This window comes from Leguminivora glycinivorella, chromosome 8 (assembly GCF_023078275.1).
Source record: "Leguminivora glycinivorella isolate SPB_JAAS2020 chromosome 8, LegGlyc_1.1, whole genome shotgun sequence".
In the NCBI taxonomy this organism is placed as follows: domain Eukaryota; kingdom Metazoa; phylum Arthropoda; class Insecta; order Lepidoptera; family Tortricidae; genus Leguminivora; species Leguminivora glycinivorella.
Window position 1 is genome coordinate 12,125,229 of NC_062978.1, and position 27,213 is coordinate 12,152,441.

General features: G+C 37.5%; 1 protein-coding gene across 4 annotated transcripts in view; it reads left to right on the forward strand.

The window, feature by feature from the left end:
• Window positions 1-27,213, forward strand: part of LOC125228574 (DNA-binding protein D-ETS-4-like) — a 57,690-nt gene that overhangs the window by 8,353 nt on the left and 22,124 nt on the right. Inside the window, exons 1-3 of one of the 4 annotated variants that reach the window (XM_048133191.1) lie at window positions 14,828-14,925; window positions 23,042-23,813; window positions 24,614-24,768. In XM_048133191.1, coding sequence (XP_047989148.1) covers window positions 14,875-14,925; window positions 23,042-23,813; window positions 24,614-24,768 — 978 coding nt within the window. In that variant the 5' untranslated portion in view covers window positions 14,828-14,874. Of the gene's footprint in view, window positions 1-14,827; window positions 14,926-19,585; window positions 19,837-23,041; window positions 23,814-24,613; window positions 24,769-27,213 lie in introns of those variants that run through there. The other 3 variants (XM_048133194.1, XM_048133195.1, XM_048133193.1) reach the window with 3 other exon arrangements.

Genomic DNA, 27,213 nt, shown 5'->3' on the forward strand with positions numbered 1-27,213 from the left:
TTTTAGGGGGTGCTGATTCCAAAATTAATGACCAATGTGGAATCTGACATTGCTGACTGTCACTTTGACACAAAAGTCGTCATGGGTGTCGTAAAATAGGTTTTAGGGGTGCTGATTCCAAAATTAATGACCAATGTGGAATCTGACATTGCTGACTGTCACTTTGACACAAAAGTCGTCATGGGTGTCGTAAAATAGGTTTTAGGGGGTGCTGATAACAAAATTAATGACCAATGTTCAATCTGACGTTGCTGACTGTCACTCTGACACAAAAGTCGTCATGGGTGTCGTAAAATAGGTTTTAGGGGTGCTGATTCCAAAATTAATGACCAATTTGGAATCTGACATTGCTGACTGTCACTTTGACACAAAAGTCGTCATGGGTGTCGTAAAATAGGTTTTAGGGGGTGCTGATTCCAAAATTAATGACCAATGTGGAATCTGACATTGCTGACTGTCACTTTGACACAAAAGTTGTCATGGGTGTCGTAAAATAGGTTTTCATGGGTACTGATCTCAATATTAATGATCAATTTGGAATCTGATATTGCTGACTGTCACTTTGACATAAAAGTCGTTATGGGTGTTGTCAAATAGGTTTCCAGGGGTACTGTGCAATGTCAGGTTCTAAATCGGTCATGACTTTTTAAATCATTTCATTAATTTTGGAATCAGTACCCCCTAAAACTATTTGACTACACCCATGATTCCTTTTGTGTCAAAATGACAATTAGCACTGTGAGATTCCAAAATAGTTATTAATTTTGGAATCAGCACCCCCGGAAACCTTTTTGACGACACCTATGACGACTCATGTGTCAAAGTGACAGTCAGAAATGTCAAGATTCCAAATCAGTCATTAATTTTCAAATCAGCACCTCCGGAAACCTATTTGACGACACCCATGACGACTTTTGTGTCAAAGTGACAGTCAGCAATGTTAGGTTCCACATTGGTCATTATTTTTGGAATCAGCACTCCCTAAAACCTATTTTACGACACCCATGATGACTTTTGTGTCAAAGTGGCAGTCGGCAATGTTAGATTCCATATTGGTCATTAATTTTGGAATCAGCACCCCCTAAAACCAATTTTACGACACCCATGACAACTTTTGTGTCAAAGTGACAGTCAGCAATGTCAGATTCCACATTGTTCATTAATTTTGGAATCAGCACCCCCGCAAACCTATTTGACGACATCCATGACGACTTTTGTGTCAAAGTGACAGTCAGCAATGTCAGATTTCACATTGGTCATTAATTTTGGAATCAGCACCCCCTAAAACCTATTTTACGACACCCATGACGACTTTTGTGTCAAAGTGACAGTCAGCAATGACAGATTCCAAATCGGTCATTAATTTTTAAATCAGCACACCCGAAAACCTATACTCGTGGTATATGCACTTGAAATGTGAAAGTGAAAATGCTAGAATGACATGTAAACCAAAAACAATTTGAGTGACATAAAGAAGTAAAGTAATAAGCCTGGAATCGAAGTAAAGTGGGATTCAAAATACTTAAGTACTTGATTACCGAGGAATCCATATTACAGGAATCTATATTATACCGATTCCAAAGGAATGGATTACAGAGGTAATCATAATACAGCATTACAGTAATTTTCATATAACAAAAGCAAATATTTGGGATGGGATCTACTTTTATAATTATTTTTTTAAATAAATTTTAACATAATTGATATTATTTTGCGCTACATTCTAGTATTTTCGTACAAAATAATGTTTATTAGAAATCAAAAGTTTATATCGAGATAGTAGATTGTGGTTGTTATCAAAATTCCATAGAAAGGATCAAGATTGTTTTGTCCATTATCGTAGTGCGAGCGAGTGATAAAACGTGCTAGAAAGGGTCGGCATATTGGGCTCGCGCGGCGGGTAAAATACCTAATTTCGCCCGACGCCGAAATGTTATAACGCTCTTAAGTTCTACAAAGTAATGCTTCCCAAGCCGTCATTGAGATGCCGCGCAAATTGTAACACTGTTAAAGCTTGTGCAGCCCACTTCGTCCCGCAATGATGTCTTCAAGAAAGACACAAGAGTGCGTATAACATTCACTCTTAGTACATTTTCAAGGAAAGCTGTATGAACTTAAATAATGTCAGAGATTCCTTAAGGTTTTTCTTAAATGGTTATGATGTCGATGTTGTCGTGGAAAATGGAGTATTGGTTTGAGGGATGACACAAAACTATGATATGCCAGCAAAATAGAACGTACCTAACTAGGTTTAATTTTATAATCATTTGACAATGAGCCGTTTTGACGATTACTAATCAAAACACATTGAGACAGCCATAACTAATGGAGATACCGTTACACACGAGTAAGAGATTATTTCACATTTTGTCGTAATAATTGCTCAAACCTTTCTCCTAAGGCCGAAACAAGATAGCTGTGGTAAGTGGTAACTAAAGTGACTCACTAATCACAAATCGTCAAATTCAATTTTTCATAACTTCTTAGAACTCAAAGAATAGTGTTGTTGTTTGCGGTCCGATTTTCACTTTTGTCTTTTTAGGTCGAGGACGAATGGCCGTTGTTACGTGATTCACTTGTTGATAGTGCCATTTTGAGCTGTATTGATTGGAAACAAGGTGTTCTTATAAGAGATCTGACGACTATGTGCGTTGGGTAGCAATGAATGACTTCAAAGACCTTAAGTAGCAGAAGAAATGCAATCGAAACTTTCTAACGCCAGAAAAGGAATTTAAAAAGAAGGTCTCTTGCAGCTGATTTGGTAACGTGACATACACTTTATCAATACAAGTATTTTTGCAAGGGATGAGATAATAATGCTCACATACCTAACCTAGATTGCAATAAAATGTTTTTCCTCTCACTAGCTCGGAAACACGTGTTTTGTCCTTTAATACCAGCGGGTAAAAACGCATTTTATCCACTAGTGGGTAAAGTAATTTGACCTTGAATAAAGTCAAATTAACTGCTTTAAAATTGATAAAAGTAGGTGAATCTAGTAATTAAGATGATTTACCACCTGTGGAACTACTGGAAGCAGTGATAAACGCATTTTTTTGCGTTGTAGTTTCCTCGCTATAGTGAGGGGAAAAGTTTTGTGTTACACTCGGGTGCAAATGTATTTTACTTCTCGTGTGTTAAAAAACTCGCAAGTTCAGGATTCTATTCTCGAACCACTCGCTTCGCTCGTGGTTCAACTATAGAATCCTTTCACTTGCTCGTTTTTCAATTCCACACTCGGCGTTAAAATACAACTTTGCCCCCTTGTATAACAAATAACTATTAGCGATATGCAGCGTATGCGCAGGATTCTCAAGTCCCGGAGCTGTAAGTTCACATTTTTGACACATGATAGCGGCCACAAATTAACGTAAACTGGCGCGACCTAATGAAATTTTAAATAAAATCCTGTAATAGCTTACTTTAAAACATAATCTAACACATGTTACATTTTTGCGGTTCTTCGTTATTAATTACGATATTAATTTATCACGCAGGATTTACTTATTATGTCATTTATCATTCATTTTTTAACCGCCGCCTCAAATCTCTCAAAGGAAGGGGTTCTCAATTCGTCTGTATTTTTTTTCTTAATGTTTGTTCCTCGATATCTCCGTCGTTACTGGACCGATTTTGAAATTTTTTTTTATTAAATGTATATGCATACAGATTGGTCCCATTTTTCTCAGAACCCAGTTCTGATGATGGGATCCTGGAGAAATCGAGGGAACTCCTCAAATCTGAAAGGCATACATATGGTGATTTTTGTGTTTTTAAAGGAACAGCATGTATTTACGTACGGAACAGTGACATTTGGTGCAGTGGAACTGCTGATGATGGTCAGAACGGAACTCCTCAAATCTGAACGGCACGCTTATAGTGACTGTGGTATTTTTATAAGAACAGCATGCCCTTACGTCCAGAACAGTGACATTTGGTGCAGTGGAACTCCTGATGATGGTCAGAACGGAACTCCTCAAATCTGAACGGCACACTTATATTGACTTTGGTATTTTTATAAGAACAGCATGCATTTAAGTTCAGAACAGTAACATTTATTTAGTTATGTTTGTTAAGCATATTGAGTTTTCAAGTCAAATTTTGTCAAGCTTCGATTTCTAATAATCGGATTCATAAGGAATTGAGGAAACTCCTCAAACCTTAACGGTATACGTATATTGATTTTTGTTGCCATCAAATAATTAAAGCAACTGCTTTTAACAGTTTAAAAAAACTACACATTTCTACATAATCCAACTTTCGCAAGTAGCTTTCACCAGAACCCCAAAGGCGGCGGTTTTTTTTCTTTAAAATTATTATTTTTAAACTAGTGCTGTGGCAGTCTGTCATTTCGATTCAAATGACATTTCAATAAGTTGATAGAAATCGTATATTTGTTTGCGCCTCCTTGTACATAGGGCCTAATAGATTAAACCAATTCGTAAATAATCGCTAGATTTGGCAAACGATACGTCTTAGCCACATCGCAACATACTTCAAAACAAATGTGTCAAAAATGTGAACTTACAGCTCAGGCACAATAGGACGTAGTTACGCAGAAACGTTCCAATCCATCTAAAATTGTCATTGAAATGAAAGACTTTTGTTTTTCATACAAGGTCTAAATCTTAATGACAATTTCATGTGGATTGGAACGTTATTGCGTAACTACGTCCAATATATCTTTCTTATGTTATAAATATAAAATTAAAAGGAATCGATCTGTGGAGGGCAGTATAAATTTATCTGTCATTAAAGTGGCATTCAGTTTGGCAGAAAGGTTACACGTTTTATTTTTACTACTTTCTTGGAACAAATTAATTCAAAATAGTACCTAAGACACAGAATATATAAAAGTACAAGTGCCTAAGAGTAAAAGCCATTTCAAAGGCTTTCATCACGGCATAGCAAATCATTCTCACTGCTAGTCTGAATACTCTGAATCAGAGTGTTGCGAAAGCCGACGGGTCGTAACAGGAAAACGCGAGAGAATTCGTTCTTGGGCGGCGGACTGCCCGGTTGAGAAATGGCCTTTATGTATGAGTTGTATGACGCATTTTCATAGCTGTGAAGCTTCCATCCTTTTAAGAACTTGATTTTGTACCTACTCTGAGAAATTACCTGTGCTAAGAGGTTTTCTTAGCTGCAAAGGGTTTACTATAATTATGGCCAATAAAAAATATAGGTAGCATTGTTAAATTCCGAATTTTAAATTGAGTACCTATTGAACATCGAGGAAAATTATGACTACGTTTATATGAAAAACCAGTCTCAGTCGGTTGTCCCCTCTTGTCTTAAGGTGTAGTGGGTTCATAAAACGTTATTCCGTCCCGAATTGTACAATTTTGCTTTATGGAAAAAATATCTCATATAAAAAACAACATATCTGAGTTCCTGGGCGCGCACTTCCATCTTGCTCACGCTTATTCTCAGTCAGTGGGAGAGAAGTGCACGAAGTTAGTACCTACACACCAGTTGGGAACGTCACATGATCTAAATACCTACATATGTATTTATATTTTATTTGTAATTAATTAATAAGTATATACAGTTTACTATAAATAAAAGTAGATAAAAAAAAAATGGAACTAATTATCTACACACTTAACTCGTTAAGGAAGTCCCATTCAGGAAAATTTTATTGACGCCTATTCGAGGCCATTAATAAATCCAAATTGCACTTTGCACTTCTTGTTTAATATCAGATTGACGTCAAGTCATCTTTAATCTAACCTTTAATCCGAGATAGTTCTACTTCATTTCAAATAGTTACTATTACAAGTTTGGTACTCATGATCATAATCGGTTAATAATATCAATAAACATAATCCTGACTCCTATGAAATGTCGCACATATCGCGCATGTGTTCTATATTAGTAATTTTACGCCATAAGGTTTAACATAGAAAAGAAAAAAAAAGGAGGACAGCGTAGCACCTAGTAGTAGTAGTAGAGTAATAGATATTGCTCCCTAACGCCGTGTCTTGCGTGGGCGACGGTCGCGCGACCGTCGCCGTCGCGTCTCATACATCCATATCGATAAGGTTTTTTTTTTTTTTTTTTTTATTTATAATAAACAATTACACTTATGCTGTACAATTAATGCGCCAAACGGGAATAACCAGTTTGTTGGCGCTGCGCTCAGTTCTAACTTTAATCCTTACTGGTTGATAGGTAACTGTTTACATGTTGTGTCTTATGTGAATACTATTGTTAGTAGAGATAAAGCATGCAACTATGTTAGGACAATATTTTGAACTAAAGTGTTTATAGCTACTAATACCTATTAGTTACATATTTCGCTTAAAGTTATTAATTTATTAACTAACTGACTGGTGGTTTGATTTCGTATGCGTCGCATCGCCGTCGCGCTACCATCGCGCGACCGTCGCCCACGCAAGCCACGGCGTAACACATCACATCATTCACATCACATAATGTACCTAAGTAATGTACGGCCCACAGAAAACAAATAAGCAGATGTCGTAGACAATTTTTAAACACGCAAACATCTACATATTGTAAGTTGTTAAACTTAAACGACAAGTATCGCCTTTGGTGAAATTAGCATCAATTCATACGCGGCTGTTAAAATTCGGCTGATGTAGGAATTTTACGAACGGTCACGCGACGTTTGTTTGGGCAGGCTATATGTAGGACGGGAAAAAATATCTAATATTACCTACCATCAAAGTTTCTAGTACAGTAGTAAAACTAGTAAACTAAGGAATACTTTTAAAAAGTTAGGCATGAGTATACTTTAGTATACATATAGGCTCTCCACTGCTACTTTTTGGGCGCTGTTTCTCTGAATGAATACTTAAGTATGCTAGGTCCAGAACTATTTAAATCCAGATTCAGGGTGATATTAGGATTACCCGATATTTTTACGGACCACCATAAATAGGTAGGTAGTAAAAGATTAATTTTATTGTTAGCACATGCCGCATAATTTAAACGAACCTTTAAATAACGAATGCCTATAGCGCAGATAACTTGGGTCCAAAGCGTGCCTACATTAATTTATCCAAGTGGAGTGTTTAATCGCACCAATCGACTCGGTGAAAGGGAAACCAGCGTCATAGCCTGCGCGTGGGCACGCGTCCTTGAGAAATAATTTAATTATAAGAGTTATTACTGTTATGCAGTTATGTGCAGTTTGAAAGGATCTGCGTCAAATACTGTTTAAAAAGACGAAGGTTGCATGGGATGGAAGTAACGGGCGCTGGAAAAAAAAACCAAAATCAGCAAATACACATTTACACGTCATATCATGTACAAAAGATTTAAAATTAAATTTATAATACTAATTATAAGTACATAACTAAAGTACTTATATCTACAATTAATTAGAGATGTATGTATAAGGTCTCTAAGGGACACTCCTGAAATAGAAGTCAAAGAGATAGTGGTGCAATTTCCCGGGAATTTGATCGTTGGCGCCGTTGGTCTCATTGTCTCTTTTATACAATGCTCGTTTTGATACATTGCCTACATTGTAATTTACTTACCTACCCATTTCAAACTGCTTTGTGTTAGTTTTGCCAATCTGACAACACTTCGTATGTGTTGCGAAGAGGAAGAGACTGTCGGACACCTTATGTGCGAATGTCACGCCCTCGCCAGACAAAGAATGGAGAACTTTGGAGCAGCTTACCTGGAACCAAAGCTACATATGAGCCTCATCAACGAATATGGAGGTCGAGAAGCTCCTAAATAGCTGACGGATCTTCGGATCGTAGGGAGTAAAAGCACAAAATCAGAAATCAGATTCCCTCTGGGAGCGTAGGTTCGGATCCTACCGGCTGCGCCATGTAAAATATGTGTTGAGACGTAGGAGTAAATAACACACGTAAGCTAGTTCTAAGACTGAACTTTATTCTCTTACCCACATATATGAAAGTATATATATGACAGATCCCCAATGGGACTAAGTGTATCTGTATCCGTAGGGCTCCCGCAGATATAAGATAAGATAGCTTTGATATCGTATAATAATATGATCAAATCAATGTATTGCACATTTGACAATTCCAAGTACCAATTCTTGGAAAACAAATGTCCGGAACGCCAAAATCCCTAGTCATACAGTGTCGCAAATCGCAGATTTAAGCACAAAAAGTTCCACTTAACATTCCTATTGCATACGAAGCTCATGCTAGATTTCGCCTCAGGCTAGCCAGTTTTACTAGAACCTTATGATCTGTGATAAATCTGTAGACAGAGATTGCTTTTATACTGGTGTGGTCTGACGAAGGCTGCATTGCCGGTTGTGCGTCTTTGGAATGGCATCGTAGGTTGTTAGCAACAGAGCGGGCAAAACCCAAGCCTTGGTCAACCGGTTCTGCGCCCGGATTACCGTAATCAAGTATTAATAGTAGTCTCGATCACTATACAACTTTAGTTAAACACATTGTGGTCATTTGTTTGCTGCTTTGTAGTAATATAATGTTGAAGGGCAACACTTCATGTTTTCAACTTTCGAGAGTTGAGTGCTACAAGATATCATGAGGAGGTAATTTCTGGAAATCAGAGACGACTCATTAGTTCTGATAAGAATCAATTAAAGTAGGATTCCACTTTCAGCAGAGTGAAAAAGGTAAAAAATGAAACTTGTAGTAAAAAATTGTAGGTACGCAATTAACGCCGTGGCTTGCGTGGGCGACGGTCGCGCGATGGTCGCGCGACGGCGATGCGTCGCATTCTTATCGATATGGAAGTATGAGACGCGACGGCGACGACGGTCGCGCGACCGTCGCCCACGCAAGACACGGCGTAAGTAAGGATTCGAGCCTAGGAACTTACTTTTCTGTTCCTGATTATATATAAGTAGTTCACTTTCTTTTCTACGTCATTGGCAAATGAGCATAAATCCTGCATTATGGTAAGCGGTCTAAATGATGGTATTAGCTGCTGTTGCATCAATAGAATAGACTGAAATCAAAATCCATTCATATCAGTTTTATTTCCATCCTGTGTTATTTACCAACCTAGTAAGTCAACCCAATACGTGCAAACCGACGTTTACATATTCATACACGGCCCTGAATGGCCCTGGCACCGAAACAAGTAGGAAAATACGAACATAATGTGTGCAAATTGGTGACATGTGACTTTAACTGTTGCATAGAATATTCATTGTTTACTTTAGTCACTATTTTTATTAACCGCCGCCCCAAATTCAAGCAAGGTGGTTCTCAATTCGTCTGTATGTTTTTTTTATGTTTGTTCCACGATATCTCCGTCGTTAGTGGACCGATTTTGAAATTATTTTTTTTTGATTGAATGTATATGCATACAGATTGGTCCCATTTTTATCAGAACCCAGTTCTGATGATGGGATCCTGGAGAAATCGAGGGAACTCCTCAAATCTGAAAGGCATATGGTGATTTGTGTGTTTTTATAAGAACAGCATGCATTTACGTACGGAACAGTGACATTTGGTGCAGTGGAACTGCTGATGATGGTCAGAACGGAACTCCTCAAATCTGAACGGCACACTAATAGTGACTTTGGTATTTTTATAGGAACAGCATGCATTTAAGTTCAGAACATAACAGTCACATTTATTTGTTAGGAGATTTGTTCTCTTTGTTATGCTTACATATTGAGTTTTCAAATTTTGTCAAGCTCGAGTACCTATACGTATATTCATTTGTGTTTCCATCAAATAATCAAAGATTTACATTAATACCTACACATTTCTACATAATCCAACATTCGGAAGTACCTTTCACCAGAACCACGAAAGCGGCGGTTTTTTTTTCTTAAAAATTATCTATGAGATGTTTCAAGAAGGTACCTAATTTAGACGTTAGTTACTGTTTTTTTTTTAATTAATCCATGACTGAAGGTGAAGGGTCATTATGGTTCATTTGCAATAAACGCGAATTTCTGATGGAATCATCCTAAAACATAATAAGTATACTTACTATCGGACATGAAATATATGGAACTTTGTGGAAAGCCACACACACGTGACATTAAAGAGGCTGCTTTTTACGATTTTTTTGTATTTTTAATGTAATTTAAATTTCATTTTTTTTATGATTACTCTTGCATTGTAATTTAGTTTTTAACCGACTTCAAAAAAGGAGGAGGTTCTCAATTCGACTGAATGTTTTTTTTTTTTATTATTTTTTTGTATGTATGTTACTCGATATCTCCGAGAATCGTGGACCGATTTTCAAAATTTTTTTTTTGATCGAACCGGTATAACCCCGAGATGGTCCCATTGGCACCAAGTCAGGGTCTGATGATGGGATCCTGGAGAAATCGAGGGAACTCTTCAAATGTTATAGGCACATGTAATGTTTTTAGTATATTTTTCAAAGGTACACCAGTATTTACGTCTGATGGTAATAATTTTATGTGGCTGAGCTGATGATGGAAGGTCAACTCCTCAATGGTTAGGAGTTTAAGGATAATTATTTCACTACTGTACATGTATTCGGACTGATACATATAATATCACTAGGAACCACTAAAAATCAACTGAGCTGATGATGGAAGATCAACTCCTCAATGGTTAGGAGTTAAAGGATAATTCTTTCACTACTGTACATGTATTCGGACTGATACATATAATATCACTAGGAACCACTAAAAATCAACAAATAAATAAACTTTTTAACAAAAAATAAAACCGCCTTCAAAAATAAGCGCGTTACAAAACACGGAGAAACTAAAAAGCCAAAAATAATAAACCTTTCAATTCAGATTTCTTATCGTATTGCAATAAGCTAAACATCCAAATTATAAACAATTCAATTATTTTTGGAGTCGGTACCAGCCTGTGTATGGTTGGGTGGGTCAAACAGGCAATAGCAAGGCGACGAACAGGTCTGGTACCGACTACAAAAATAATTGATTTGTTTATAATTTGGATGTTTAGCTTATTGCAATACGATAAGAAATCTGAATTGAAAGGTTTATTATTTTTGGCTTTTTAGTTTCTCCGTGTTTTGTAACGCGCTTATTTTTGAAGGCGGTTTTATTTTTTGTATTTTTATTATTAAATAAATAATAATAATAAATAAATATTATAGGACATTCTTACACAGATTGACTGAGTCCCACGGTAAGCTCAAGAAGGCTTTGTGTTGTGGGTACTCAGACAACGATAAACATAATATGCAAATACTTATTCTATGTATTTAATACGATATTTGCCAATTTTTTCTGGTTGTAAATTTTTAAAGTAGGTACTTAAATATAAATCCATATTTCAATAAAGTTATCTTCAATAAGTAATAGGCCACAAAGATAAATGAGAACCTACTTTTCTAAATTTAAGATATCTGTCCTCAAATTATTTTTATCTCCCATGGTCTAAAAAGTCGTGTGTACTTGTACTAGTAGAAAGTGATAATTATTGTACAGCAACGCTTTTGTAGGTAGGTACTTTTTTTAATACGAACAATAAAAAATTGGTTTCAGTTTTTTTACAGCAATTTATAAAATACAATTTACATTCTGGTATTAATTTCTAAAGTAACGGTTATATTACTCAAATTTAAAGGTCTTTCAACAAATACAACTTTACTATGTAAGTATATCATAGTTAGTTTAATACAGATTTTATTATATTTGGCCATGCCTGTTACACGTGTATTTTAACGAAATATCGTATTCAAAACAAAAGTATAAGTAGGTATTTACTAACTCGGGTGAAAGGCACCATTTCATCCCTTTCTTAACAATGAATGAATGTATAATTATGTATACTAAGATTACGTACAACACGGGCACACAATAACTAGAGGTGTGTAAGAGTGTGCTTGTTCATTGAAAATGCGCATATGATTTCAAATGCTATCTTTTCGTTATCTAAGGACGTACCTCATCAAACAAAGTTAAAATAACGTAAACAAACGAAAGGTCTAAGGTTATCTGGCATTGGAATGTGGACTGCTGTTTACAAAGCAAACATACATTTATACCTACATATATTAACCTACCTATATATTTAATTAAGTTGAATAGATTTGGTATCAATGTTTGATAGAAGCAAATATCGTACCTTACTAAGCAGCCCTACGTGTAGAATTGTTAGGCCCACTTGCATCTACCACTTAACTCAGGGTTAGTGGGCTGTCATCTGTCAAATTAGATATAAAATGCTGGGTTAACCCTCCATTTTCGTGTCTGTTGGTGCAAGTGGCCCTTAAAGTTACAAATTGTAGGATAGCGATAGCTTGAATTGTCTAGATTAACTGTTTACTTTACGACATAGGGCATACGTAATACGTGATATACCTTTACTTATTATATACTACCTACTCAAAAAATATAGTAGGTACGGGCTAAATTTGTTTTTTATCATGCAGAAACGTCTGCGAGCGATATTACATATTTTTAAATTAAAGGAAAAATGGAAAAATTCACACCTCCGGCAGGACTCAAGGCCAGAGGTCGCAGGTTCGAGTCCTGCTGGAGGTGTGAATTTTTCCGTTTATCCTTTAATTTAAAAATATGATATACAGGCTGTTTTGTGAAAACTACAGGGTGTATACCCCTCCCAGCTCTTAAGAACTACTTAAAAAAATCATTGATGTTAAAGGCTTATTACAGAGTCGAGGACTATTTGACAGACAAACATGCATGGCCCGAACCAGAAACTACAAAAAACGAATAGCAATTAAAATAATTGTATTATGTATAGAGGACACAGTTCAGATAAGAAAGCACATCAAATATTTTATATTTTATGTTGTGTAGGTAAATTACATATTTAATGATATTGAGATTCATATTATCTTTTTCTTCTATGACAATTTGATATGTTTTCTCTGAAGAAGAACGACGTATTATTAAGCAATAATATAATTTATTGAAATTGATTTCCATAGAGTACCTAGTCTGTTCATATTCTTTGATGAATACTTTTGCATGTTAAATTGTATGTTGTTATTTAATGCATGTTAATTATAAGATGTAATGTTTTGAAAAGAAGTTGCCCGCCGAGTTTCTTGCCGGTCCCATAGTGGATACCCCCCTCCCAACTGAGGGGGGACTGAAATCTTCTCGAGGCTGAGGCGTAGGGTTAGAGCCGGCGTAGCTTTATTTGACGTTCATATGCGCATTGTAATATGCCTACTTGAAAAATAAATATTTCATTTTCATTTTCATTTCATTTTCATTTCATTTTCATATATTGTATGGAATATTGGGAAGTTGCTACCTTTTCCGGCCACTAAAAATTCTGATGTAGACACCGGATTTGTAAAATTAATACCGAAACGCACTGAAGAATAACTCTTTTTCACATTATAATAAAAATATAGGCCTTAGGATTTCCACTTTTTCTTAATTCAATTTAAAAAAAATGGTAACCCCTTAAGCACTTACCAAAATTAACTTTCAAAAGAAGATAATATTTTATGAAGCGTTCAAAACACTTAGTGGCCCTTATTTTTAACCGCCGCCTCAAATCTCTCAAAAGAAGGTGGTTCTCTATTCGTCTGTATTTTTATTTAATTTTTTTTTTAATGTTTGTTCCTCGATATCTCCGTCGTTACTGGACCGATTTTGAATTTTTTTTTTTTATTGAATGTATATGCATACAGATTGGTCCCATTTTTCTCAGAACCCAGTTCTGATGATGGGATCCTGGAGAAATCGAGGGAACTCCTCAAATCTGAAAGGCACATATATGGCGATTTTTGTGTTTTTAAAGGAACAGCATGCATTTACGTATGGAACAGTGACATTTGGTGCAGTGGAACTGCTGATGATGGTCAGAACGGAACTCCTGAAATCTGAACGGCACGCTTATAGTGACTTTGGTATTTTTTATAAGAACAGCATGCACTTACGTCCAGAACAGTGACATTTGGAGCAGTGGAACTCCTGATGATGGTCAGAACGGAACTCCTCAAATCTGAACGGCACGCTTATAGTGACTTTGGTATTTTCATAAAAACAGCATGCACTTACGTCCAGAATAGTGACATTTGGTGCAGTGGAACTGCAGATGATGGTCAGAACGGAACTCCTCAAATCTGAACGGCACACTTATAGTGACTTTGGTATTTTTATAAGAACAGCATGCATTTAAGTTCAGAACAGTAACATTTATTTAGTTATATTTGCTAAGCATATTGAGTTTTCAAGTCAAATTTTGTCAAGCTTCGATTTCTTATAATCGGATTCATGAAGAATTGAGGAAACTCCTCAAACCTTAACGGTATACGTATATTGATTTTTGTTGCCATCAAATAATTAAAGCATTAAAAGCAGTTTAAAAAAATACCTACACATTTCTACATAATCCAACATTCGCAAGTAGCTTTCACCAGAACCCCAAAGGCGGCGGTTTTTTTTTCTTAAAAATTATCTTTTGAGTAACTAGTATAGTTTGTGTTGGTTTGTAACTAAGCACACTTAGATTCGGCCTAATTAAACTTTCTTTGAGGTGAAGCCTCCGACGAATATAGTTTATTAAGAGTCGCGTAATTTTAATGATGTGTTGCAGTTGGCTCGTAGTCCGTCTGTGACGGCCCTAATTTGTAGGTAAAAGAATTCTTTAAAAGGTATTCATATTCACATATTTCTAAATATCACTAGCTTACGCTTATCGTAGATAAAGTAGGCATAGCGATTTTCTTGAGATAAATTGCTTATCTATTGCAATCTGAAAAAAAGTTAATCTAAATACTTAATGATCGATGGGTCAAACGCCTTAATCTTGAAAAGTGTTACCTTATAAGGGCCGTCACCACCGCAGCGATAGCTCGCCGATAGTCCACTGATAAACCCGCGAACTCGTCGCCGATAACAACTCGATAACACTTCTGAATAAATAACGTCTTGGTTGTGTAAAAGCACATTTACTTGTGATATCTGCGCGGGAGCGTTTGTGTTTTATCAAAATGTCTTGCTGGGATTGTAGTGCGGGAAGATATTGTGGCGAATATTGTTCGGTGAGAAATAATCTTATTGATTTTTAAACACGACTGAAGAGATTATCCATTTTAATTACCTATAAGCACTTAGTCCTACCACCAGCGAGTACATCACATGGCTGTGCGCTGCGCACATCGGTAAGGTGTATGAAGGGTTACAGCCTGATAAACCTATTTATGTTCGTATTCACAATATTTGAAATTGAATGCCAACTTATAGATACATGTGTTTTTAGTAAATAACTAAGAAGTGTATACCTATTTATGAGCTGAAAGAAAAACGCAGCGCGATGACAGCTTAATACACCAGGTACCCATGTGATTTGCGATGGAGTAAGATGCATAAGTTTCTCTGAAGGCTAAAGTTAAACATTTGTACATTCCCATGTGACGTCGGTACGTACACGCTACACGATAAACACAATCATTGTCAGCATGGGATCGCCCCGAGAGCTAAGCAGGGTTGACGTAGACCCCCTGTAGTAGACAAAGTTCACAAAAGGTGAGCACTAATAAGAGCAGTTAAGAAATATGGCCGTAATTTGCGGACGTGAGTATTCCGCCTTAATACATAAATTAATTAATCTTGATGGCTATGTTGTCTTACCCTATCATACCGAGACTCTAGCGGGACAACCAACTACAAGATGACTACGAATTAGCATTTTATTTTGTACAGTCAAGTGCAAAAATACGTATCGATTTTATCCGCTCAAAAATATGTACCGAGACCTTATTCCGCCGACATAAAGTGCTATGGGACATATTTTTGATAAGTTGTACGCACCCATATTTTTACACTTGACTGTACCTACTTTGTACCGTGTCGATTTTATCATCGAGTTATTTTCCAAATGATAAATGTAGATAAATTGATAAAATATATTTCAATCTGTGAAATAAGTCTTACTTACGTCAGAGATTATATCGTAAAACAAAACTAGATAGCTTAAGTTGCGTAGTTTTTGAAACTATTTAGATAACTCCATATTCATAAAATGGGATATTTGGCACAAATGGCACAATCATGCATCAACGCAGTGCATCCCGCTTGCACCAATTTCAGTACGAATGACATTGCTCCTCAATTTCTTAACTAAGTACCTATAGTGACTATAGTGTCAAGACTCAAGACTACTGTTAAGAATACTGTGGCCTTGCTTCATTACAACTGACATTCAAATTTTAAACTATTATGAATGCTAATTTCATTAACATGTTTTAAGTTTAAAACCTTGGTTTTGTATGAATGGGTTTTCGTATGAGACAAGCCACGTTGACTCACTGACAAATCCACTTGCATAATAATACACGCCCGCAAGCACAATAGACACTATTTGCATATTATGAGAATTCGCTACATGCTCGTACAGAAATAGTCTGTGCATAATGGGTTATTCCTATATATACCCATGCCACTTACACGGTTAACGTAAATAAGTAATGGCATTAATAACGCTTTATAAATCCGAATTAGCTTAATTTAGCTGTCAATTGTCATGTTGATATATATGTAGATACTAGCTTTTGCTCGCGGCTTCGCTCGCGTTAGAAAGAGACAAAATGTAGCCTATGTCACTTTCCATCCCTTTAACTATCTCCACTTAAAAAATCACGTCAATTCGTCGCTCCGTTTCGCCGTGAAAGACACGTCAAACAAACAGACACACACACTTTCCCATTTATAATATTAGTATGGATTAGTATGGATTTGTGAGAAAGGGATGAAACACAATTGAACTAATCAGGACCGTAAGTTTAGTTATTAGGGAGTTAATGTTTACCTATTGGTCATGTATTTATTAATGTTACGATTTCAGTTTAGCCTTGGTGCCTCCGCACTGTACATATTTTATTGCCTTCGAAATGATACGTATCGCGTTTTTCATAGAATTTCGCTGGGTTTATTGATAAGACTAACTTGTTACAGCCTGACACGTCTAAACCGCTCGAAGCTCTAAATTCATGGGCTCCATTATGTATTTAGTACATGAAAATGGTCGAAAAAGCTTTTGAGTCGTCGGAAGGTATTTTACAAGGGGGTAGTTGCAAAAAAGATTCTCAAGGGCAAGGCATCCGAAAAATACAAGATATTATGCATGATAAGATTAGAAACATGATAAAGATAACAGCAATAAGTAAATTCAAAGGGCAAATACTTTTGGAGTCCATTGATTCTTTAAGTTATTGATATGATGACTTTTACCTTGAACTTAACTTTTTGTTTTGAATTCCCTTGCTTCCACATCGGTTAATAATGGTTGTAAAATAAAATGTTATGTTAACATCGTAACATAAATGTTGTGACAGAGACGGCAAGATAGTATTGCTAGTGTTTCATTACGTTGACATGAGTCACACAATGTTTTATTAAAAGCCAATGTGGGAGCACCATTTAGAGCATTTATAGCGTTAAAACGTTGAAGAATATGACCGAGTACGTAGCTTGTAGTAGTAGCGCGTTGATGTCTTTTGGCACTGCAGGGAAGAACATTTTTTTCCCCTCACTGGCTCGGAAACACGTGTTTTGTCCTTTAATACCAGCGGGTAAAAACGCATTTTATCCACTAGTGGGTAAAGTAATTTGACCTTCAATAAAGTCAAATTAACTGCTTTAAAATTGATAAAAGTAGGTGAATCTAGTAATTAAGATGATTTACCACCTGTGGAACTACTGGAAGCAGTGATAAACGCATTTTTTGCGTTGTAGTTTCCTCGCTATAGTGAGGGGAAAAGTTTTGTGTTACACTCGGGTGCAAATGTATTTTACTTCTCGTGTGTTAAAAAACTCGCAAGTTCAGGATTCTATTCTCGAACCACTCGCTTCGCTCGTGGTACAACTATAGAATCCTTTCACTTGCTCGTTTTTCAATTCCACACTCAGCGTTAAAATACAACTTTGCCCCCTTGTATAACAAATAACTATTATACGAGTATTACCTACTCTTCTTTTCACCATTCCACACCAAATTATATACCTAAATATTTCTATTCCCGACAATTTATCTTTGTTCTTGCATAATAATATTAATAATCTGGCTGGATCAAGGGCCAGATGCAGAAGGCGGTGATCTTGGACACGACGCGTATAGTCCGACGGTTCCTCTCTCTGCAGCCCTAACCACCGGCAGCTTGGGCCCTGCCCCGCTGCTGGCGGCACCCTAGGTTAGGTTTTTTATAATGTGTTTAAATATTTTGTATTGTTTTGTATGTGGTTTTGTATTTTACTTTTATAATCATATTATAAAATAGCCTAATCTAAGAAGCAAAGTAAATAAAGAGATTAATAATCTGATTCTAAACTTATTGAACTATGAATAATGTAATACAAACATGTAGAATTTGTTAATCAATACGTAAATCTAAACTACTTGAGAACCTACATGAGTTTTCCGTCTCCTACGTCGTCTAGTGCATACGAAATTAGACACTAGACTCTTGCACGAAGCCTATATTTACTTATGCCCTTATATAAAAACCAGATGCGGTAATATAATTGCTTCTTAGACGTATAAGGTGTTTTCCTTGCAGTGCGTAAAGTTGTCAGTAATCTGTTGATGTATTTTCAAAGATAAGTAATAATGACTAATGCAAGTAATAATACAAATCGTTTTTCCACACAAATCATTCGCGTCATTGATTGTGGGTGTGTATGTAAAATTTTATTACTATTAATAGCAAGAACAAGTAGGTATTTGGGTATTGACAAGGTGCGTGGAGGAATGACGCTGATGTCACACGAGCGTAATCTTATGGAATGTAAACAAGATTTTTGAGACAAACTTAAAAGAGAAAAATTGACTCTGAAGAATGCAAATGAAACATTACTTTTGAAACCGCGAAGCTATAAGCAAATCTATAAAACCTTATTTTGATAGGCTTTGATGTTTGAGTCCTGAAATCCTTGGGTAATTAGATACTTTCATTACGCATGAAGGGTTGTTTACACTGTCGTGTTTTTTGTTCAAAACTATCTGCCTATTTTTAGAGTATGAATAAATGAATACATGCGTCATGACGACGAGGCTTTAGGGGTCGGCGGAGCTAATCGACTTCCGAGGGCCGGGGTTTACCAGTTCATTCATTAATATTGCTACGCTACTAGGTTTAATTCATGAATAGAATACACGGATTACGTAAATGAATTACGATGTTGTAGTTGTATTCATTGCACTACGAACCAAGTAACCAACTCACCTTCACCAATAAGCTTCTAAGCAGATGATTTAGAAAACGCAAAGAGGTTATGATTTTGGTTTAGTCATACGTTATATGATTGGCGTGGCGGTTTAGTGAAACTAACTACCATTCGGACTCAGGAGCTGAAGTATTCCAACGCCGATGTCATAACCAGCTCGCAGTGTCAATTTTGTAATTTGTGGCAGCAATACAGCTGGCAGTAACGACGCACTGCAATAATGCAACACGCTAGTCTGAGTAGTCTCAATCCGAACAGCACCTTAATAGGTGTTTCGTGACGTGACACTTCTAAAAGAACTGTATTGTTGCAATAAACGGAAACATATCCAATTAAATTCTAATTAAAACCATATGACGTTAGTTCCGAGTGTTCTATTATAGTTTTATTGGCGAGGCGTACTTCCCGCGGTGACGTAGACAGCCATTGAGGCTCGATTGCGGCGCGGGCGGCGCTCAGTGGCCGTGTGATCTACCCGTCGCGCACACGCAGGGGCATGGACATCAAAAAACACCAATGTTTTGTTTTATTGAACAATATACATTGACTAAGCCCGTCCCGGTTTTGCTTTACCATCATCAGCGGCTCGGGTAGCACGGGACTTCAGTGAACGCGTTTTGTTATTGAGCTTCAGCATACCGGCCGGCGTCCTAACCTCAAATGTTCGCTGACTGATTGTGTGAGTGTTGTTTAGTTAAAAGTGACTTATGGAGGAAAGTTGGCAATACCAAGTGAGTTCTTATTAGGTTTAAATACCCGTTAGGTAAGACTGCTTTATGTCAAACACGACAGTGCCCGTTTGGATCTGAATTTTAAAAAGCTTGTACGTTTAAAGTAATGGGCAATTTAGTTTATCTGACAGTTACATCTTTAAACAAGACGAGCGTTCTTTATTGTTGGTTTATGCAGAGATTTTGTATGCAATAGAGCTTAAAGCTCATGCTATTAAAGTTACGGAATACAGAACCGAGTAATAACAATTGCGCAGACACGGAAGCGGACTTTAGATTAAAATGTAACTGAACCCAGTATGGTTCAAATTGGACCAGCATCCATGACGGTAGATATGTCTTCCTGTGAATATCCCAAGGCCTTTGGCCTAACCTTGTCGAAATGGTATCAAAAGGCACGCGCATGCGTCTGTACAATGTCGTGACGTCATCATTAATAAGAGCAGCCTTACTGCCGGCTTGATTTGTTTCCTGTAAAAAAAAATTCTCACGCTCTTATAGTTTGCGCGAACTTCACACAAACGACAAATTCTTAGTGCATTCTCAAGTATGTAAGAATAGATGCTTAATTTCTAAGCTCTCTCATTTTCATGTTAATACCAACAGTAGGTAAGTAGTACTTAATATGATTATCTATAAGTATATTGTAAGGTTACACTACACTAATCCCAAAATATTTCAACTTCGTTTCCGCGTCGCCACACCAGCACGATCCTTGAACATGGTTGCTCGAGCGCTCGCCAGTTTCATCAAAGCAACGAGGACAAACACCTCTAAATGCATATCAACTGGGCGTAGTCAGAGCTCAAACTGTTACTGGTCGTCAGTAGTCGTTGTAAACAGTAACCTGTCAAGTGCGTTTGTCTATCACTCGTTCTTTCAACTGTTTGACTGAGACGAATGCTATACCGGTGGTGTATGTAAATTACATAATGTGGTAATTGACTTGTATCTAGTGAACCTTTTGTAACGCTGTAATAATGTTTATATTATTAGTTCTGTATACTTTCAATAACACGAACGTTAAAAAAATAGAGTAGGCAGATGAGACTTTAATTCTCTGTAGGTAACCCACCAATCGCAAAAATTTTCTTCTCTAGATGTACGTATACTTAGACGTTTGTAACTTTTCCGATTTCCTAACAAGGTAAGTGAGGTAAATTTTATTCTACATTTTAAAAAATATAGGGTAAACTCGCCTCATTCGGTGACACGCCTAATTCGGTGAAACAACCAAAAATCATCTTTCGGAATAGTGCTTCAAAGCTTGTATCACCGAATTAGGCGTATCACCGAATGAGGCGAGTTTATACCCTAGATCAGCAATTCCCGTCAACTTTGTACAAAAATTAAGGGAAAAGTTAAATTTGTTTTTATTAATTCCTATTTTGTTACCAAGATTTTGTTGATGAATTGAGATTTTATTAAGTTTTATTTCGTCATTAAGGTTCTCTAGTATCTATATTTTCTTAATTATAACAATTATCCTGTATATATCTTACGAAAGTCGAATTATATTACTAAATGTTGGTAACAAAATAGGATCAATTAAAATTTGCTGACGTGGCATTGTACAAAGTTGACGGGAATTGCTGAGATATCCCTTCCTTGAAAGTGATCTTTTATATTACATTCCCAAATTCCAGGTGCTTGGAATGTCAGTTAATAATTAAGCACATTAGAATTAAAGCGATAGCGGATGTGTTAAATGTTAAGAAATATACACGTATAAATCAATAATAATACAAATTAATGTACGGCAGACCAAACAATTCCACGATGTATTACCTAATAAAAACGTAATTCAATTAATAGTTGGACGATTTAACTAGGATACAATAATTTGTTTCTAATTTTAGGTGATAAGAGCGTACTTGTGTTCGATGTACCTTAATACCTTTGTAAGAATAAAGTAGCTACTTAATTATTTATTTGTTATGTAAATAAATTATTTTTAAAAACTGTAATTAATGGTGACATTGGTGATAGACCACACACATTTATGTCTCTATTGCATGCCAAAAGGGCCCTTATTCTTCATGTGATATCATCATATCAGGACCTTTTTAGGAGGACCTCTGTTGAAATTTCAGACGTAAAGGCCCATATTACACTAGAAGTATAAGACATTTTTAATTATAAAACCTTTTCAAATCGGGGCAATTATTTGCTTAACAGTTTTAATTTGAATATCTACTTTTTTACCTGCTACCTTTGTGTGTTGTGTGGGTTTTCTTATCTAGTTTTTCAATTTCTTTGTTACAACACACGCAAAACTGGATATAAGTACCTAAATTGCACTCATATCTGCGTTTCTTGTTATTCTCTAAAACATATACTTCAAGATGATTTTCCCACGTTCGTATCAACTAACAATTGAAGCTAGTTATCGTGAGAAATATGAATACAATAGTGATTATTGCATAAAAAAATAATGAAAATGCTCGGAAGTCGTTTTCCTGAACGGACCGGTGTGACGACTATCAATTTCGCATAGTTTAGGTATAGCGTAAGAGTCAGTAATGGTGTTTGTGTCGACAAGAATGGGTCTTTGCTTGTCATTACTCAAAGTAAGTTTTAATTTTCATACAAGGAGTCAACTTACAGTATAGTCTTCAGATAAGGTTTCTTTTGTAACGACACTAAGGACCGCCTAGCTATTAACCATTTATATTGCGCGTCGAACTAGGTACGATATTATCTTAACATATCAATATGTTTGAATACACACTAGTAAACAAAAGATAAGTTACTGTCCATTATCCAAATATTCCACTCGACTTTAAAATATAAAGTGCACAATAGATACGTAAAATAAGAGAGGAATTTATTAAAAATCTACTACTTTATCTTTGCAAAAACTAAATCGTTGGTACGTTCTTCGAAAAGTTCACTATCCACTTGGAAATCTTGGAGTGTATTTTTAGTTTGTCTTGTTTTCTTTACACCATCTGGCCATACGCGCAGAATAGTTTGACGTAGTCTTATGATGATCTCATTTATGACGATTTTAATGACGATAGATGGCTCTCGTACACATTTACATAAAACGTTAGCCATGTTTAATAAATATACATTCAGATATTTATTCATAAAATTGCGAGTTAATTTCTTAGCTTAGTTCTGTTATCATATTTATTAAAAACGAAGGTAACAGAAATATGTCGGATCGTAGAAATAAATAGAGTTTTTGTATTGTTCCCAGATGCCACAGACAGTCCCGCGGTCAGGCCTGAGCCCGCCGTCGGCGACGCAGGGCGAGCGCGCCGTGCCCGCCTCGCCCGCCGACCTGCAACACCTGCTGCGCTACCTCGGCGCCGCCTCCCCCCCGGAACCCATGCTCCACCCCCCCGCCACACACACCAAGCCACCTCCGCCTTACCCAGAAGATAACTCCTACCTAGAGCGCCTACATGACTTCGAAGGATATCCCACACCTTCACCGTCATCTGACGAGGGATCCATTCCTGCAGTAGCCCTCCAGCCTCCCTCGCCCTACAGCTCCTTCTCATACTCTCCGAACGTGTACATCAAAGAAGAACCCAACAGACTTTCTGTACCAGAATTTGCGTCTCCATACCCGCTTTCCCCTTCCGGCTCCTGCGCCTCATATGGTAGCACGAATCATTATTCCTCCCCCGTCCCACAGCATGAGGAGTATATCGACATTGAAGAACTATTAAAAGAAAACCAAATTTCCCAAGAAAATAACCAACAGGCGTTTATCACTCCCAAAATCGAAATCGAAGAGCCCAGAGATCACAACCTGTTAAGGTCATTCCTTGAAGACACCTCATTCCAAAAGAGGTTTAATTTAAGGCCGGTTGAATTGGATGTTAAAATGGAAGAAAGCAGCGGAGGGGCGAACACAGAAGACACATTGGTCACTTCAGAAATGGACAGAGTTATTTGTATGGCTATCGAACAATCGAAGCGAGATGTCGACAATACGTGCAATGTTCTGGGAATCTCACCAGGTGAGTGGCAGTTTTTAGAAATTAATTGAAAAGGCTCAAATGTTATTAAGTAATAAGTAACTTCTAAACATTATTGCTTCTCATGGAACTCATGTCTTCACTTGTTATTGTAATGCTTATGCTTATAACTTAATTTTGCGTTGCAAATTACACGCCGACCATCATGTAAGCTGACGTCAATCAGTGTGTAACAAAAAAATCCACATAGATGCCAAGCATCTAAGTACACAGTGATGATAATGATAAATAAAGGTTTTCTACGAACCGGCCGATTACGTAAGCTGTCAACTGTATGCTACTGATCGACTTGATGACTAAGGAGCTGCTTCTTTAAATCAATTATTGATTTGTGATAAAACATTAGGTACCAAAACGATTACCTACAGTTAATTAATGGACCCGTATTTAAAGATGATGTTATCTTTTAGTTTGTATTTAAATATCTGCAGATTGAGGTCTTCATTTAAAAATAAAACGTAATTTGGTTTAGTTAAGGCTAACTCAAAAATTTTAATAATTATGTTGATTGTCCATTAATTCGCCTTTGAGTTTGATCGTTTACTACAAACATTCCTATCAAACAGCTCATGTCTTTTAAATTTTATGATGCAAAATAACATACATACTCGTATAGTACACCATGTAGTAAATAGGTTATTTTTAAAGTATTTTAGCAAGTAAAATTATTCTGATTCTGCTACAGGACCCAAATGTTAGAAAAGGGCAGGTCTGTTTCTCACATTGCATATAATATTACAAGTAGTAGGTCACTGATTCTAATGCAGATTTCTGTTCGACAGATCCAATGGTTTGGAGTACAGAAAACGTAAAGGCGTGGGTGGCGTTCACGCTGCAGACGTTCAACTTGCCGATGGTACCGACGGAGTATTTTGCGATGGAAGGTGCCGCGCTAATGGCCCTTACTGAAGAAGACTTTAACAGGAGAGCACCTCAGGTATTTTTTTTTTACTAGTCTATTGTAGTGTTCCACTGCTGGGCAAAGGCCTCCCCTCGCTTCTTCCACTCAACCCTGTCACGTGCGTAACCTTGCCAGCGTGGATAGAAGCGTCCAAGTCATCCCGCCATCTCTTCTTCGGTCTGCCTGAACCCCGGCCTGCACCCTCTACGGTGTTCCGTGGGTCCCACTCGGTAACCATTTTGGCCCACCGTTCAGGGTGCATGCCCAGCCCAGTTCCACTTAAGCGTAGCGGTCTTGGCACCTACATCTGCAACTCGAGTTCTGGAGCGCAGTTTCGTGTTTCTGATAATAACCTCAGGTAATGACTTAGTTTAATGTTATTGTAAGATTTTTCATTATTTTTCTTAATATTTAAGTTACTGACGAGCAGAGGTCGGACACGCTGAGGCATTTTCCTTATAATTCGACACGTCTTACGGCATATTGTAAGGCAAATAGTTCACCCTTTCCGAGTTCTGCTGATGACTTTGTCTCCTCGTGACGTCAATTCTGACAATAGTAGACATAGCTTGGTCAACGAACGATTCTAGATGGAATGGCCGAAAGCAGAAAGTTTCACTACGGGGTGTTGTTAGGAATAGTCAGGAGACATACATACTAAAAGTCCTCGGACTTTGGACGTGAGCTCGAAGAGGGGCGGGGATGAAAAAGGTCCCATTTTTTGGTTTTTTGCTCATATTTCAAAAACTATGCGTCATACGAAATTTTGGTTTACTACACTTTGAAAGTTTATAAAATTCTCTATAACTTTGATTTAGAAACTTTTTTTCTATTCTTAACCATTATCTAGGTATGAGCTCCTAAAAACTGTTAATTTTTTCAAAATCGTCCCCCCCCCCCCCCCCCCCCACTTTTAGCTTCATACATTGCTCCATATCTTGAAAAATATTTATCTTAGACAAAAGTTTTCTTAAAAAATCTTGTAGATCATTCAAATACCTTTCATAATATGTGTACATATGCTTCTGTGTCATGTACCGTTGAATAATTATACGACTTTAAAACGAAATGAAACAACAAATGTATGTGATAAACGTGTAAAATATGTATTTCATGAACATGATTGTATTACGATGCTGTATAAATGCATTCACACAACAGGTAACAATACAATTAGCTATACATAAAGGCCTTCTCACACCCACATCTACCACTACTACAATCTGTGGTGCACCGGCAAAATATTATATTTTAATTTTTTTATATTTTTTTAAGTTTTTTATTAAATACTAGCTTTTACCCGCGGCTTCGCCCGCGTAATAAAAGTATTCTTATTGAAACGTTTACAAAAAATAAGATTTTCATTTGGATCCGTAGGTTTCTTTGTAGGTACATCTGTCCGCGATTATTTCCATTGGGGGGTAATTGTAACTGATCTATTTGCTGTACGGTCAGCCAAGAACCTTACACTGCTTTTTGGCTGACTGTACCTTACACATATTACTATTGTTTTAAAAGAAATTCTTGTAATGATTGTAGAATTGTTACATAGCGACCGCAGCGTAGGTTAGTAGGTACGAATATGTATGTATTTTACCTATATAAATATTTATACTGGGGAAACTTCATACAACCCACATAGCCAGTATCTCGACGCTATGGTCGGTAGGGTAAAAAGCACTTCCTTGCATTATCGCTTACAATTTTTTCCATTTAGCTTATACTTATTGCAAACGTAAACTTATAAAAGGCAAGCAAACAACGATCTTCTTCAAGCACATAGAATATAATAGTTATCACGGATGCAGGATACTCGCCGATGCCTACTTACTAATCCCTTCCCACTGCATTTTACACTGCATCCCTATCCCTGTCCCTGTCCCTGTCCCTGTCGCTGTCGCTGTCCTGTCCCTGTCCCTGTCCCTGTCCCTGTCCCTGTCCCTGTCCCTGTCCGCTGTCGCTGTCGCTGTCGCTGTCCCGCTGTCCTGTCGCTGTCCCTGGTCCTGTCGGTGTCCGGTCCCGGTCCCGGTCCCTGTCCCTGTCCCTGTCCCTGTCCCTGTCCCTGTCCCTGTCCCTGTCCCCCTGTCCCTGTCCCTGTCCCTGTCCCTGTCCCTGTCCCTGTCCCTGTCCCCCTGTCCCTGTCCCTGTCCCTGTCCCTGTCCCTGTCCCTGTCCCTGTCCCTGTCCCTGTCCCTGTCCCTGTCCCTGTCCCTGTCCCTGTCCCTGTCCCTGTCCCTGTCCCTGTCCCTGTCCCTGTCCCTGTCCCTGTCCCTGTCCCCCCTGTCCCTGTCCCCCTGTCCCCTGTCCCTGTCCCTGTCCCCTGTCCCCTGTCCCCTGTCCCCTGTCCCCTGTCCCTGTCCCTGTCCCTGTCCCTGTCCCCTGTCCCTGTCCCTGTCCCTAACCCTGTCCCTAACCCTGTCCCTGTCCCTGTCCCTGTCCCTGTCCCTGTCCCTGTCCCTGTCCCTGTCCCTGTCCCTGTCCC